Raw genomic sequence first — 14,547 nt, 5'->3', positions numbered from 1 at the left:
CAGATGCTAGACTGAGGACGGCTGCTAACGCCGACACGCAGGCGCCGCGGAGGGGAGGCGAGTCTGACAGCCACCCAAACATCTCCAGATGGTTAGAAGCAGAGGTGCAGCTGTGGAAGAAGCAGCGTCCAGATGTCTTCCAGGCTTCCTCAGAGGACGTCCTGCCAAACACCCGCCCAGGAAGATGTTTCTGGAAGACGCTGGACATCTGGCAGGATCTGGACGTCGCGCCACCCAAAGGTGTGGGCTGGACACCAAGACTTCTAGAAGGAACCCCTCCTAGAAACACACACACACACACACACACACACACACACACACACACACACACACACACACACACACACACGCAGCCCATTTGAAAATGTGATCAATCTCAGTGTTTGGCCGTGAACGGGAGTGAACTCCGGCTCCAGCGGCAGGTTAGAGTGTCTGTTTGACTTTTGACTCTTCCACGCCGGCGTTGCGAAAGGCTGGCGGTGGTGAAGATGCTCATTAACCAGGAGGGAAACGCTGCTTTACAACCGGGGCTGGAGCAGAACCCGGATTCCAGGCAGGAGGAGGAGCGAAGAGCAGTTCCTCTTCACTCTTCTGTCGCTCCTGAACCGGCGCGACGTGAGATTCTTCCACCCGAGGAGAACTTCCAGACCCGAGCGTTCCTTCCGGCAGCGGAGGAGTAAACCTGGGCTGCAGCCGCCAGACGGGGAGAGACTCGTCCAAGTTGGGGAAATGGGCTCCGGAGCCGCGGGGGTCGCTTTCACCATCCTTTGGCTGCAGGCAAGGACTTGGTCCTCGGCCGAGGACGTCCACATGACCCGAGCGCTGAAGCTGATGTCCGACACGCCGCTCATCGACGGGTGGGTGGCGCCCGTCTAGCACGCGGCTGAGAGTTTCCTCCGGCGTCTGCTGCTCGGCGGCGGCGGCGGGCCGGACACAGCCGCGGTCGGGAGGAAGTCCTGGAGTAACTCTACGTTCTGGTCTTCCGTCCCTGGAGTAACTCTACGTTCTGGTCTTCCGTCAGGCACAACGACCTGCCGTGGCAGCTTCGGAAGCAGTTCGACAACCAGCTGAACGCCGTGGATCTGAACACGCTGTCCACCACGCACACCAACATCCCCAAGATGAAGGCCGGCCGTCTGGGAGCGCAGGTACGTCTGGCCGTCCGGACGCAGGAAGGTGCAGCTCACGGAGCGCTCTTCGGTCCCGGTGGCGTCCTCAGGTGTCTTCAGGTGTCTTCAGGCGTCCTCAGGTGTCCTCAGGTGTCCTCAAGACGCCTTCACCCTCACCTGCACCTCACGGACGGAGGTCACTGATGTCCTTCAAAAAGCTTTTTTGAAAGTCGGCTTACATTTTTAGAGGCTTTAAAGTCAGATCGGGGAACGGATTTGTAACCAGAGGGGGATTTCCTTCCCGCCTCGGTGAGTAAACACCATCTGTGGCTCATCACCCAGATCCCGTGGGGAACGGCAGTTCCGTGTTCCTTCCAGAGTCGCCGGGTCTAAGCAAGGACGCCGTCTGAAGTCCAAGTCCACGCCGCTCGCTTTACTTTCCAAACGGGCCGGGGTGAAGGGGCGTCCCTAGATCACACTTTTAAACCCCTGCTGAGGCCAGTGGGCTCTCAGAAGAGTCTGGGAAGAGAAGGGAGTTCCATCGAGCTACTTTTTAAGAACCAATTCTGAAATTACATGAAAAATACTGCGAGCCTCTTCGCAGCAGCTGTGGGAGCTGGAGGCTCGGCATTGTTAAGGTGCTTCTTCTTCTTCTTCTTCTTCTTCTTCTTCTTCTTCTTCTTCTTCTCCCCCCCCCCCCCCGCTCACATTTGCTGCTTTCTTCAGAAGCCTGAGTCATTTTGCTTTTTATTCCGTCTGAGGAGAGATTTGTGATAAAGGTGTTAGCGACTAGCCTCGCAGCAGGAAGTGGCTCTTCTTCATCCGACAAGCTGAAAGCAGAGTTAGCGTGTAAGATGCTACATTCCTGTCCGGCGAGCCGCACGACTCGGGTTGCCATCCCACCGGAAGCGCCGCCGTCGTCTGTTCTGTGCAGCCGATGCCGTCCGTTGTCCGACTTTCTAACTGATTATCTTGCGGCGTTTGGTCGAAGCACAGAGGCGCTCAGGTCAGGACTAAGACTTAGCATTAGAAAAGTCCCGCTGTGATTGTGCGGCGCCACCCGGTGGTACTCGTGGGCACGGCAGGGGAAAGCGACCCGAATCCGACTCAGAAAGGATTTGATGATCCTGGAGGAACCCGAGAGGTCTCAGATGCTCCGCACACGGAGAAATCAGCAGGACTTTTGTGGAGAAGGTTCGGGAACCACGGCGGCGGTTGCTTCTCTTCCTCTTGGCCGACGGCGGAGGAGGCCTGTTGGATCGGAGGTCCGGTCGCTAACGGGGAGCCTAGAGAAGCAGAGACAGAGCCTGAAGGAGTCCTTTCATACAAGGTGGACAGAAGAGGCATGAGAAGCCCAGAGCTGCACACTAACCAGGGTGCGGCAGATAAAGATGGCGTGTGGAGGGCCGGCGCAGGACCGCCAGATGGTTAGTGGCAGTGAGAACATCGACGCGAGTGTCTCAGAGAGAGAAGGGAACACGTTCAGGGAATCTCAGAAAATAGAACGGGGACAGAAAACCACCTAACAAGCGCGACATCGGCAAAGTTCTCAGTTCTGAGCCGCGACGGACGAGCGCGAGCAGAAGGCGGCCGGCGAGCGGCTCCGGCTCCGGCTCGGCGTCCCGCTCAACAACATCCGGAGCCGGGAAGCCGAGCGAGGACGTTTGGATCCAAGGAAGCTCTACGCCGCCCCTGGGAGGAACCAATGGATGAAGATAATGAAGACAATAAAATAAGATAGGAAGAACATAAAATAAGATCACTGAGATCATAAAATACAAGTGGTGTCAAGGTTTGAGATAAATAAGTTAGAAATAAATAGAAGCGTCCGGATCACGAGGTGAGACCAGGTTTACGGTCTGACGGCCGCAGACGAGCAGGACCTCCTGAGGTGCTCGGCGGTGGAACCGGTCTGCATCTGAACCAGCTCCTGCCGGAGGTCAGCAGGTCGCGGAACCGACGTAGTGTTGAGAATCGCCCCCCTCGCCCTCGTCGGGCGGGAGGTGGAGCCGTCGTCTTCGGAAGCCGACCTTCCCGGTTGGATTCCCGGCTCCTCCTGGTGAGTCCAGGTGAGTCCAGGCTGAAAACCCCGTCTTTGTTCCTCCTCAGTTCTGGTCGGCCTACGTCCCCTGCCAGGCTCAGTACAAGGACGCCGTCCGACAAACCCTGGAGCAGATCGACGTGGTCCACAGGATGTGCCAGAAGTACCCGGAGGCCTTGGCGTTCGCCACCAGCAGCCAAGGTGAGCCCGGCTCTCCTCCTCGTCTCGGACGAGGAGGAGCCGCGTCTCATCTCCGGCGGCTTCGCAGAGATCGTGGACGCCTTCGGACGCAACAGGACCGCCAGTCTGATCGGCGTGGAGGGGGGGCACTCCTTGGACAGCAGCCTGGCCACCCTGCGCACCATGTACCTGCTGGGGGTTCGATACCTGACGCTCACACACTCCTGCAGCACACCCTGGTGAGCTCCAGCAGTCACCCACACACACACACGCACACACACACACACACACACACCCTGTGCAGCAGGTGTGTGGAGAGCGAGGGGATTCCCGTCCACCTGCCTCACACTCCGGCACCAGCTTGTTTTTACTTCTCAGAGGAAACGTCCGGCGGCGAAGATAAGCAGATCTTCTGCCGCCGCTTCGTTTCCGGGCCGAGATAAAGTCAGCGAGCGGAAGAAGATAAGGAACCTGCCGCGGCCTCACGGAGGAAGTTGCATGAGAAGCTCGCCGGCGGCCCGTCGGGCCACGCGTGAGCGGTTCTACACGCAAGGAGACGTGATGGTTCACGTGCGTCTCCTGTGTTTGACCCTTCAGGGCCGATAGCTGGCTGGTGGACAAGGGATCCGAACCCGCTCGCCACGGCGGCCTGTCTCCCTTCGGCAAGGTCAGTGCGCCGCCCCGGACCTTCTCTCAGAAGGTCGATAGGTCCTCGACTGGAACCTCGGAGCTCCTTCAGCTCTGAGGTGACCAGGGTCCTGCGGCGGAACAGCTGAAGGAGCTCCCAGGTCAGGTGCAAAGAGTCGGACGGGATGTGGGTCAGAACGCACCTTCTCTAGAACGTTCGGCGTTCATAAGGAGTCATAAGTCATAAGGGGCGTGACCTTCAGGTGACAGAGGTTGTTCTCCAACCGTCCGCCTCCGCAGCAAGTGGTCCAGGAGATGAACCGTCTGGGGATGTTGGTGGACCTGGCTCACGTCCCCGTCAGCGTCATGCACCAGGTGCTGAACATGTCCAAGGCTCCCGTCATCTTCAGCCACTCCTCCGCCTACACCCTGTGCAACCACAAGAGGAACGTCCCCGATGAGGTTCTGCAGCGGTTGGTGAGTAAGGTCTGCTGCTGCTGCAGAAGGTCCACTGTGCCCTCACACACACACACACACACACACACACACAATCATCTGTGCCGCTGCTGTTGCAAAGCGCACCTCCATCTCCTCACCCCTGCTCACCCTGTTTGCTTCTCCAGAGTCAGACCGGCAGTGTGGTCATGGTGAACTTCTACAACGACTACGTGACCTGCAGCAAGACCGCCAACCTGTCACACGTCGCCGGTAAAGTAGGACCTCCTCCGAGATCTTAGCGAGGAGCGAGGAGTCCTTCTCCCCGCACCTCGTCCTTCAGCTGCGTCTTTGTCCACGACAGACCACTTCGACCACATCAGAAAGGTGGCCGGCGCCGGCGCCGTGGGCTTCGGAGGAGACTACGACGGGGTGGAGAGGTGAGTCCAGAACCGCGGAGACCGAAAACAAAGTCCCTGAGCTAAACTAAGGCGTGGGGGCCGTGTCTCAGGATGCCTCAGGGCCTGGAGGACGTGTCCAAGGTCCCGCGGCTGGTGGCCGAGCTGCTGAGGAGAGGATGGACGGACGAGGACGTCAGAGCCGCTCTGGGGAAGAACCTGCTCCGAGTCATGAAGAAGGCCGAGGAGGTGAGCGGGGAAGATCTCAGCTCCGTCCATGACCGCTGTGGATCATGGTGAACACACACACACACACACACACACACACACACACACACACACACAACACACAACACACACACACTGGCCAGGAAGTCGCAGGTTCAGGCTGTTGATTTTCATGAGGATTCTTGATGTGGCAACTGGTCTTGAAGATCTTCTCCTGAAGACGTATCTTGGCGTCTCAGGACGTGTGAGGAGCTCCTAGATGAAGTCATCATGTCATCAAGATGAATGTCACATGAAGAAACTCCCCACACGTCCTGACTGGACGACCCAGAGCCTCCATGAAGGTCTTCATGAGGACTTTAGGAACCGATGGAATCCTGTGGTTCACCCTGAGATTCCTCCGGAGCTCCGATGTTCCTCCGGATCCTCTAGTTTGTATCTTCTGGAGAACCTGCCACCCCCTTCCCTCCCAGCAGCCTCCCTCCCACCGCTCCTCTCTGCACCTCCATCTTCTCCAGGTCCGCGACGGTCTGAAAGGCCAGAGACCAGATGACCTTCCCATTCCGTACGAGGAGGTGAGGAACCCCTGCAGGACCGACCTCGGTCTCCCGGTGTCCGCCGCGAGCCGGTCCCCGAGCCCGCCGCTCCTCCTGGTCCTCCTGGTCCTGCTCGCTGCCGCCGTGCACGCCAGGGTCCGGTAGGCCGGCGCTCGGAGTCACACGAGATCCAGGAAGCGGCGTGACCTTCACGGCTTCACGGGCGGCGTGTTCACCTGCCGCTGCCAGAAGCTCCCACAGCTCCGGCCGCAAAACCAATAAATGACATGTGACCAAAGTTCAGTTTGTGTGTGTGTCTGGGAGGGCGAGGAGACGGACACACGTTTGTGGAGGAAGAGCGCCATCTAGTGGCGGGGTCCGGAAACACCCCGACAGGAACCCCACGGTCATGTGACTCCTGACGCCGGCGTGAGAGGAGCTTCTGGCGTTGGATTACATCGTCTCAAATGTCACTTTGTATGGAAGCATGACTGTACTGAAGGACCCCAACACACACACACACACACACACACACACACACACACACACAAAATAGAAATCAGTCTGAGAGTGTGTTGTGTCTGCTGACTGAATTTTAACACAAACACCGGAGAACCGAAAAAAGCCCACGTCTGCGGCGGGAGCTGATCCTCCTCAGAGGAACCTGCTGAAGTTCTTACAGTTGAAGGGAAGCAGGTCCAGAAGCCCCTGCAGATGCCTGCTGAGTCCTGACCGGACGCAGCGGCAGGAGCGGCTTTGGCGGCCTACAGTGGACGCTGCGGGTACAACGGCAATGTAAAGTGTGTGTGTGTGTGTGTGGGGGTGGGGGGGTGGGGGTGGGGGGGTCTACAACGCTACATGATGTCACCGGATCCTGGACACCCGGCTGGCAGACGTGATGTTTCTGAGACCGGCGGTGGAAACACGGCCGCCGTCAGACGGGAAGCCGTCACGACCATCTGCGGGGCCCGAGAGGGAAACTGGAAAAACCCGACCTTCTGGATGACGGAGGTGCGTCGGAGCCGCCGCCGCCTCGGACGCTTCGACGGAAGTTCTGGAAGAAGGAAGGCGGCGGGACGCCTCACTCTCTGCTTCCTCCCTCGCCGTCGGACAGCAGCGGCGCGTGCGGCGGCACGGAGATCCTGTAGGGCAGGTTGTCTCTGGCCAGCATCTTCCTGGTGGCGCCGACCAGGCGGAGGTAGTTGTCGGGGTCGTACTCGGAGACGGGGGGCCGGGCGCGCAGCAGCGGGAGGCCGGCCCGGTCCGGCCGGGACAGGAAGAGCGGCGGGCGGCGCTGGCTCTCGCCCTCCTTCAGCGAGTCGGGCAGCGGCTTGCGTTTGCTCTCGGGCAGCAGCATGATGCAGAGCACCGACAGCACGGCGAAGGAGGCGAAGATCACGTGGTGGAGGAAGTAGCCGCCGTTGTTCTGCAGCTCCATCAGCGAGGAGGCGGCGGCGCCCACGCAGCCCGCCGACAGAACCAGGCCCAGGCAGCCGCCGCTGGGGGGGGAGGGGAGCGTGAGCACGGGGGGGCCGGACGGCGAGGCCGCACGGCAGGACGGGAACCTACCGCACCACGGTGGGCATCACCTCGCAGGCGAAGAAGGCGCTCAGCATGGCCAGAGCCTGGGAGAACAGCAGACCCACCACGGACAGGACCAGGACCAGACCGCCACGGAGGTCTGAGGAGACGGAGGAGACGCCGTGAGCGGGGGGACGCGTCTTGACGGCGTCGGACGGGAGGCGGAGCCCCGGAGGTCGCCGCTCCGATCGGGAACCGCGGGACCGAACGTCTGGCGGCGGGCGGCGTACACTGGGTGAGCGCCAGCAGCAGCAGCGAGGACAGGCCGGTCACGATGGCGGTCAGCAGCAGGATCCCACGCCGACCAAAGCGATTGACGGTCAGGCAGATGAAGATGCAGGCCAGCGCGCCGGTGATCACCCTCAGGAAGTAGCTGAAGTAGAAGTTGGCGGAGTAACTGTGGAGGTTCCTGGTGAAGCAGTACTGGATCCCTGTCCCGATGAACCTGCGGGGGGGCACGACGTCACCGATCGATAATCAAAGATGGATTCTCCGATCGCCGGGGGGGGGGGGGGGGGGGGGGGCTCACAGGGTGAAGCTGAGGATCAGGCAGTTCTTCCAGATGACTCGGGTCCGACGAAGCTCCAGGACGGAGTGAAAGCTGGGCCGGACCTCGTCCCCGAACGCAGCGTCGATATCTGAAGGGGAAGAAGATACAGGGAGCTGGAGATCCTGGACCTGCAGGACCTTCACGGACCACCAGCTCCGGGGAGGAGACCTGAACACGTGTTCATGAGAACATCCAAGAAGACCTTTGCCTGAAACTGAGAGCTGGATCTGGAGGAGACCTGGAGGGTGTGTGTGTGTGTGTGTGTGTGTGTGTGTGTGTGTGTGTGAAGGTCACCTGCCAGCAGGGTCTCCCCGGGGTGGATCTCGTCAGGCAGACACACCCCGTTCCTGGTGGAGAACTCCTGCAGGCTCCTCTTGGCCTGCGGGATCTGGAAGGTGGCCAGCAGCCAGCGAGGAGACTCCGGGAACACCGAGGCGCAGCTGAGGAGCGCAGCGGCCAATCAGAGCGCGCCGTTATCCTGACCCGCCGCCCTCGGCGCCGGCGCCGGCCCACTCACCACCAGTAGGAGACCAGCAGCAGGAGCGGGACGGTGGCCACGGCCTGGAGGACCGGCCAATCCTGGCACAGAGCCGCCGCGCCCGGCAACAGCAGCTCCGCCACGATGGCGAAGACGCCGCTGATCATGGCGACCATCAGGCGGTGGGACGGGTCGCACAGCTCCAGCCCTGGAGGGCCAGAAGATCAGGACGGGTTCCAACACCACCGAGAACCCGTGATGGAACTCAGTTTACAGAGACGCCGCAGAAAAAGACAAAGTAACCCTTGGAAACCAACCCATCCATCCTTCATCCATCCATCCTTCATCCATCCATTTGTCCATCTGTCCTTCATCCATCCATCCATCCATCCATCCATCCATCCATTCATTTGTCCATCTGTCCTTCATCCATTCATCCATCCATCCATCCATCCATCCTTCATCCATCCTTCATCCATCCATCCTTCAATCCATCCATCTGTCCTTCATCCATCCATCCATCCATCCTTCATCCATCCATCCATCCATCCATCTGTCCTTCATCCATCCATCCATCCATCTGTCCTTCATCCATCCATCCATCCATCCTTCATCCATCCATCCATCCATCCATTCATTTGTCCATCCATCCTTCATCCATCCATCCATCCATTCATTTGTCCATCTGTCCTTCATCCATCCATCCATCCATCCTTCATCCATCCATCCTTCATCCATCCATCCATCCATCCATCCATTCATTTGTCCATCCATCCTTCATCCATCCATCCATCCATCCATCCATCCATCCGTTCATCAATTTATCCGTCCATCCATCCATCATCCATCCTTCAGGGTCTCAGGATGGTCCTGATCAGGACGCAACCTTTAAGTTTCAAACAGCTCCAAGAGAAACCACCTGATCTTCAGGTCCTGGAGGAGCTCTAGAACACTCTTTAAACTCATTGAACCTGGAAATCAGAGACCTTCTGGACTTGATCAACCTCTGGACATAATAAGCTTCTGGACTCGAGGAGGCTCTGGACTCGGTTGACCTTCTGGCTTTGATGAGCAGCAGAGGCTCGTCTGGAATTCCTCCTCGTCCTGGTTTTCCCCGTTTCACGTGTAATTCTAATGGAGTCTGAACATTCTGATCTTCTGGGCGGGACCTTGTTCTCCTCCATCATCTGGGCGGGCGTCCAGCTGCTGAGGCTTCCTGTGACCTTTCACCTCTGCATAAGTGACAGGGGGGCCATGACTTCCTGTTCACTTCCTGTCCTGTGGCGTCCTGAGAAGTTACTGTTTCTTCTCCCTCCTCAGCAGAAGAACCCCCCCCCACACACACACACACACACACATACACACACACACACACACACACACACACACACACACACACACACACACACACACACACACACACACACACACACACACACACACACACACAGGAATGTGAGGATTCATTGATGTGAAGAGTCTCAGATGGAGGACCTCCACCCTGGACCTACTCCCACACACCTGTGTGTGTGTGTGTGTGTGAGTGTGTGTGTGAGTGTGTGCTGCAAACACACATTCCTGCTGCTAAACACACAAACATCTCCACCATCACCTTCTTCTCCAATCCTGTTGGAGCTGAGGAGGACGAGGAGGAGGAGAAGGTCTAAATATAGAGCGGCGGCAGGACGCCGGCGTCCAAATCAAATTATTCCTGATGGGATCCGTCTTTGTTAGGGGGCGGAGCTAAGAGCCGTCACATGACTGGAGTCACAGGAGGCTTCCAGGACCTTCTCCACCCTCGGCTCCACGTGCACAGACAATCAAACGTGCTCCTCTGAAGGTCGCTCCGAACACCCGGCGAAACCTGTCCGGCTCGCAGGGCGGAGGGGGCGGAGCCAATCTCAACGAGGGGGCGGGGTTTAACCAAGGACGGTCAGCTGTCAATCATCCGACCATTCAAACCGACAGACCATTTCAGTGGAGAGGTGACCAGGGAGAACCTGGGGAGAACCTGGGGAGAACGGGGGGAGAACATGGGGACCCAGATGGGGGAACCCAGAGAACCCAAAGAACCCAGAGAACCCAGAGAACCCAGAGAACCCAGAGAACCCATCACTGCTGGTTGATGGGAGAGTAAGTGGAGAGGAGCGGGGAGGACGTCCAGGTTCAGTCTTCGTCCGTCGGTCCGATGTGTCTCCAGATGGAGCCGTCAGAAGATGTGTCTTCAGATGGAGCCGTCAGAAGATGTGTCTTCTGATGGAGCCGTCAGAAGATGTGTCTCCAGATGGAGCCGTCAGAAGATGTGTCTCCAGAGGTGCCGGCGGCCTCCACCCCCCCACCAGCAGCCAATCATCCCCTCCTCCACCCGGCCGTCACGAGGCCGCCGCTGATGTGATTAGGATCTCGCTCCGTTTGGATGACATTAGAAGATCTGGACAGAGAGAAGCCCTCAGGGGCTCGTAAGACCTGAAGGTCCGGCCTGACCGATCATGTGAGGGGGGCGGGGCCTCAGGGGGCGGAGCCTCGGGGGGGCGGAGCCTCAGGGGGTCAGTACTATGACGAAGACGAGGTGTCTTTGTTTTGGACTCTGTTGGGTCGAGGTTTTGTTGGACATGGAGGCCAGTGAACACCTCACACACACACACACACACACACACACACACACACACACACACACACACACAGCCGAGCGTTGAAGATGAACCCCGGCCCCCCGATGTGGCGAACTCACTGGCGATGTAGGTGGACAGGAAGACGCCGGCCAGCGTGGCGCCCTGAGCCAGGCGGAGCAGCAGGAAGACCACGGCGCTGGAGGACAGACAGACGGCCACGCCGATCAGGCTGGACACGCTGACGGACAGGAGGAAGCCTCTGCGCCGGCCCCACCTGCACACACACACACACACACACACACACACACACACACGTTCAGGGCCCGCGGTGGAAGCGGCGGCGGCCGCCGGAGACGCCACCCACCGGTCGCACAGCGTGCCCAGGAGGACGTATCCCAGGATCCAGCCCGTCATGAAGCAGATGTGCTGCACCGGGATCTTCCAGTAGTCGCTGCAGACCAGGTTCCACTGAGGAGGAGAAGAACAGTCAGGAGAACCCGGGTCTGAAGGTCAGGCCGACCAGAACCTGCTTTTCAACAGGAAGTCACATGAACTTTGACCTTCAGCTGGAGAACACTTTAATCCTTCAAGGGTTAAACAACCTAAAGAGAGCTTTGACTCTCCACTGCAGAATATCTATCTCACCATCTCACCATCCATCCAACCGACCCTCCATCATCCATCCATCCTCCCATCTTTGTCTAAACATCTCATACTGCCCACAGGGTGGGTTGGGGGCGGAGCTAACCCCAGCTGGCCCCGGTAGAGAGGCGGGGCTTAACAGGACAGGTCAGCTGTCAATCAGCGATCCAACCATTCACGTCTCGGGTGGGAAACGCCGACCGACCCCAGGCTTTCCATGGACATCCCGGAACAACCGGCAGGAGTAAAGCTGCAGACCTGCAGGTCCAGCGGGTCCTGTAGGTCCTGCAGGTCCTGCAGGTCCCGGAGGCGCCGGAGCTGCAGACAGGGTTCCTCTGTGAGCGGCAGGAATGCAGATCACGTCCGCTAATCTGGTTAAAATGCCTGCAGGCGGGTTCCTCATCGGAACGCTCCGTCACCACGACAACACGCCAACCGCATGTCACAAACACGTCAGCAGGACGCGTCGCCGCCGTGGGATCCCGTCACCATGACGACCGATCACCGGGTGCAGAGGAAGTCCGCCTCCTCTTCCCTGGAACCGCCGGGGCTCTCAGGACGTGACGAGGCCTTCAAGTAAAAACCAGCTCGGAGGTCTGGAGGGGCCTCACAGGAGCTCCGGCACTGAGGACATTCATTCGTCGGGGGGGAGGGACACCGGCCAATCAAAGCTGTCACGGGGCAGGGGGGCGGGGCTTTATCCACACAGGTCAGCTGTCCATCGTCCGACCTTTCACCTCCTCACTCCCGCCTCCAAACGGTCGTCCGTTAGGAGAAGCTGTGACGTGTCGCGGCCGTCGGACCGACGAGCTGAACCTGCGTCAGAACCTCCCTGAGCCTCTCCGGGCGCCACAGAGATCCTCGTGCACGAGCACCGCGCTCGCTCGCTCGCCGGCCCGACCTTCTACTGTGGCGTTGTAGGAGCTGCCGTCACCAGCTCGGCCACTTCCTGGACCTTCTCCACACCAGCTCATGGCTTTTCCTCTCGTTGGAATCGGTTCGGTGCGGAAGCTCCGAGCTCCGGCCGCACGCCGGATGTCACGGGTTCCCGTGAGGACGAGCCGCCGCCGCGGCGTGACGCCATCAAGACACTTTCCCACGATGTCCTTCTGCTGCGCGGAGACCCGGCGACGCCTTCATTCTGAGGGACGGCGGGTCTTCTGAGGCCGGGGGGGCGAGGAGGAGAACGCTTCTTCACACCGAAGGACAGAAAACTCTGAGCGACACCAGCCAGTGTTTGCGGGTCACTTCCTGTCTGTCCTGTGTTTGCGGGTCACTTCCTGTTCGTTCAGTGTTTGAGGGTCACTTCCTGTTCGTTCAGTGTTTGCGGGTCACTTCCTGTCCGTCCCGGACGCCCGGCTGGCGCCGAAGGCTCTGGACGTCGATGTTCGGCCGAACATTCCTCAACACACGCCGGAGCTTCAGCCTTGGTCAACATTGGACCGCCGTGGTTGAAGCTCTGCTACCAGCAGATGTTTGGTGTTTCTGCTAATCGGTGTGACCGATGACGAGACAGAAGCAGGAAACTTCCAGCGTCTTCAGACGTCCAAAGAGCCGTTGGGCGGCGCCTTGAAGATCTATTTCTGGGCCGGCCTGAGAAGCAGAGGCGGTTCTGGCCGGAGGAGCTCCTGTCCTTCAGACAGTTCCGGTGTTCCACCCTGGTCCCAGAGTGACGTCAGGAGGAGACGGGCCTGCGAGGCCTTCAGGGTCTCAGGAAGGAAGAGGGGGTGCGGGGGGGGGGGGGGGGGGGGGGGGGGCGCTCCAAGCTTGTTTACAGGTTGAGAAACAGCCGGCGATCAATGTTTCCATTGATTGAAAGATCCATCGTCCATCGGCAGGAGAAGCTCCTCCTGCAGGAGAAGCTCCTCCTGCGGGCCTCCGTCCATCTGCAGAAGCTCCTTCAGGAGCGAGCAAATATTGACCAAACGCGCACGCGCACGGGCGGGCGCCTCGCCTTACCTCGGTCACGGCGTTGCTCCGCAGCCCCGCGGCGTGCGCGTACTCCCAGCCGCGCGTGCACGTGACCCGCTCGGCCGGGGGCCCCGCGGAGAAGTCGGAGGCGTTGTCGGGGTATTTGTAGAGCTCGCAGTGGCTCGGCCCGGTTCCGTTGACCCACGGGACCGCGACGCGCAGCAGCGCGCTGCCGCTCAGGTTGGCGGGCAGGAGCGCGCCGGGCAGCAGGCGCGGGTCGGGCCGGCAGTGGTACCGTTCCGGGGTCAGCGAGAACAGCGCGTCGCTGAACAGGTTCAGCATCACGGCGAAGTTCGGGATCCAGCTGAACAGAACCGCGGTCCGGTTGTAGCGGCCGAAGCCGCCGGCGCGCCGGAACACCCTGCTCTCGTAGTCCATGGAGGGACGCGGACGCGGACGCGCCGCGGGTCGATGCGCGCGGCGGGGAGCCTTCGGGGCCGGTTGGCGGCGGGGCTTCGGACCCGGGTTCGGACCGGCGGGGCTTTGGACCCGGGTTCGGACCGGCGGAGCTTCGGACCCGCGCTCCGTGCGGCTTCTCGGTTCCGCGGACGCGGAGCTCCTGCCGGATCCTACATTTCCCGGCGCGCCGCGCGGCGTCACGCCCACGCCCCCGTTCCACGTGACCCCGTCACTCACCGCTTCCCTTTGCGACGGTCAAAAGTCAGTGTGACGTCACACCGTCTCGGAGCTCAGTCCTGGTCCTCCTCCGTCTGCATCTAGAGGTTGTCCAAGGGGATCCAGAACCTCCTGGATCAGGTCTGAGTGAGACGACGGGTTCGGGAGCCAGAGGTCACCTGGAAGAACGTCACACGGCACCGGAGCTGCAGGATCTGAAGGATCTGAAGGAACTGAAGGAACAGGAGAATCTGGAGGAACGGGAGGATCTGAAGGATCTGGAGGACCTGAAGGATCTGAAGGACAGGAGGACCTGGAGGAGGCCGTCAGAGCGGCAGCAGGACGGTGAGGTCCCGTCCTGAGTCTCGACTCTTTTCCAGGAAGCCTCCAGGTTCCAGGTCCACACACACACACACACACACACACACACACACACACACACACACACACACACACACACACACACACACACACACACACCAGGAATGTGGAGGTCCGGCAGGAGCTTAAACGACCCGCCGGTTCTCCGGCGGCGGCAGGAGAC

At 59.9% G+C, this 14,547-nt stretch overlaps 2 protein-coding genes across 3 annotated transcripts; one reads left to right on the top strand and one right to left on the bottom strand.

Moving 5' to 3' along the window:
- Positions 1-499: 499 nt before the first annotated feature.
- On the top strand, positions 500-5,852 carry dpep1 (dipeptidase 1). The gene is made up of 10 exons (XM_086144460.1): positions 500-857; positions 1,022-1,148; positions 3,219-3,351; positions 3,419-3,569; positions 3,928-3,997; positions 4,258-4,434; positions 4,581-4,665; positions 4,757-4,832; positions 4,904-5,039; positions 5,537-5,852. Exons 1-10 carry the CDS (start codon positions 730-732, stop codon positions 5,717-5,719), a joined length of 1,266 nt encoding a protein of 421 aa, XP_086000586.1. The 5' UTR covers positions 500-729; the 3' UTR covers positions 5,720-5,852.
- Positions 5,853-6,338: 486 nt separating this feature from the next.
- On the bottom strand, positions 6,339-13,995 carry slc22a31 (solute carrier family 22 member 31). 2 transcript variants are annotated; one of them, XM_086144457.1, is made up of 9 exons: positions 13,377-13,995; positions 11,140-11,243; positions 10,895-11,049; positions 8,203-8,371; positions 7,980-8,125; positions 7,665-7,773; positions 7,366-7,580; positions 7,144-7,235; positions 6,339-7,053 (listed from the first exon to the last, which is right to left on the bottom strand). In XM_086144457.1, the coding sequence occupies exons 1-9, from the start codon at positions 13,764-13,766 to the stop codon at positions 6,409-6,411; spliced, it is 2,025 nt and encodes a 674-aa protein (XP_086000583.1). In that variant the 5' UTR covers positions 13,767-13,995; the 3' UTR covers positions 6,339-6,408. The 2 variants fall into 2 exon arrangements, with proteins under 2 accessions (XP_086000583.1, XP_086000584.1); XM_086144458.1 differs by having other exon boundaries at positions 6,374-7,053; positions 7,124-7,235.
- Between the last annotated feature and the right edge of the window lie 552 nt (positions 13,996-14,547).

The sequence above is a fragment of the Fistularia commersonii genome, chromosome 3 (assembly GCF_037954325.1).
Source record: "Fistularia commersonii isolate RoL2024-O1a breed Wild chromosome 3, RoL_Fcom_v1.0, whole genome shotgun sequence".
In the NCBI taxonomy this organism is placed as follows: Eukaryota; Metazoa; Chordata; class Actinopteri; order Syngnathiformes; family Fistulariidae; genus Fistularia; species Fistularia commersonii.
This window is presented reverse-complemented; position numbering and strand designations above follow the sequence as displayed.

What these genes read in the sequence shown, in the direction of transcription:
- slc22a31 (XM_086144457.1), bottom strand. Translation starts at nt 13,766, where the DNA reads ATGGACTACGAGAGCAGGGTGTTCCGGCGCGCCGGCGGCTTCGGCCGC. An exon ending in CTGCTGGTCTCCTACTGGTG is followed by an intron (nt 8,126 to 8,202) that starts GTGAGTGGGCCG and finishes TGCGCTCCTCAG; the next exon opens with CTGCGCCTCGGTGTTCCCGG. An exon ending in CGGGGAGACCCTGCTGGCAG is followed by an intron (nt 7,774 to 7,979) that starts GTGACCTTCACA and finishes CTTCCCCTTCAG; the next exon opens with ATATCGACGCTGCGTTCGGG.
- dpep1 (XM_086144460.1), top strand. Translation starts at nt 730, where the DNA reads ATGGGCTCCGGAGCCGCGGGGGTCGCTTTCACCATCCTTTGGCTGCAG. An exon ending in GACACGCCGCTCATCGACGG is followed by an intron (nt 858 to 1,021) that starts GTGGGTGGCGCC and finishes GTCTTCCGTCAG; the next exon opens with GCACAACGACCTGCCGTGGC. An exon ending in TCATGAAGAAGGCCGAGGAG is followed by an intron (nt 5,040 to 5,536) that starts GTGAGCGGGGAA and finishes CATCTTCTCCAG; the next exon opens with GTCCGCGACGGTCTGAAAGG.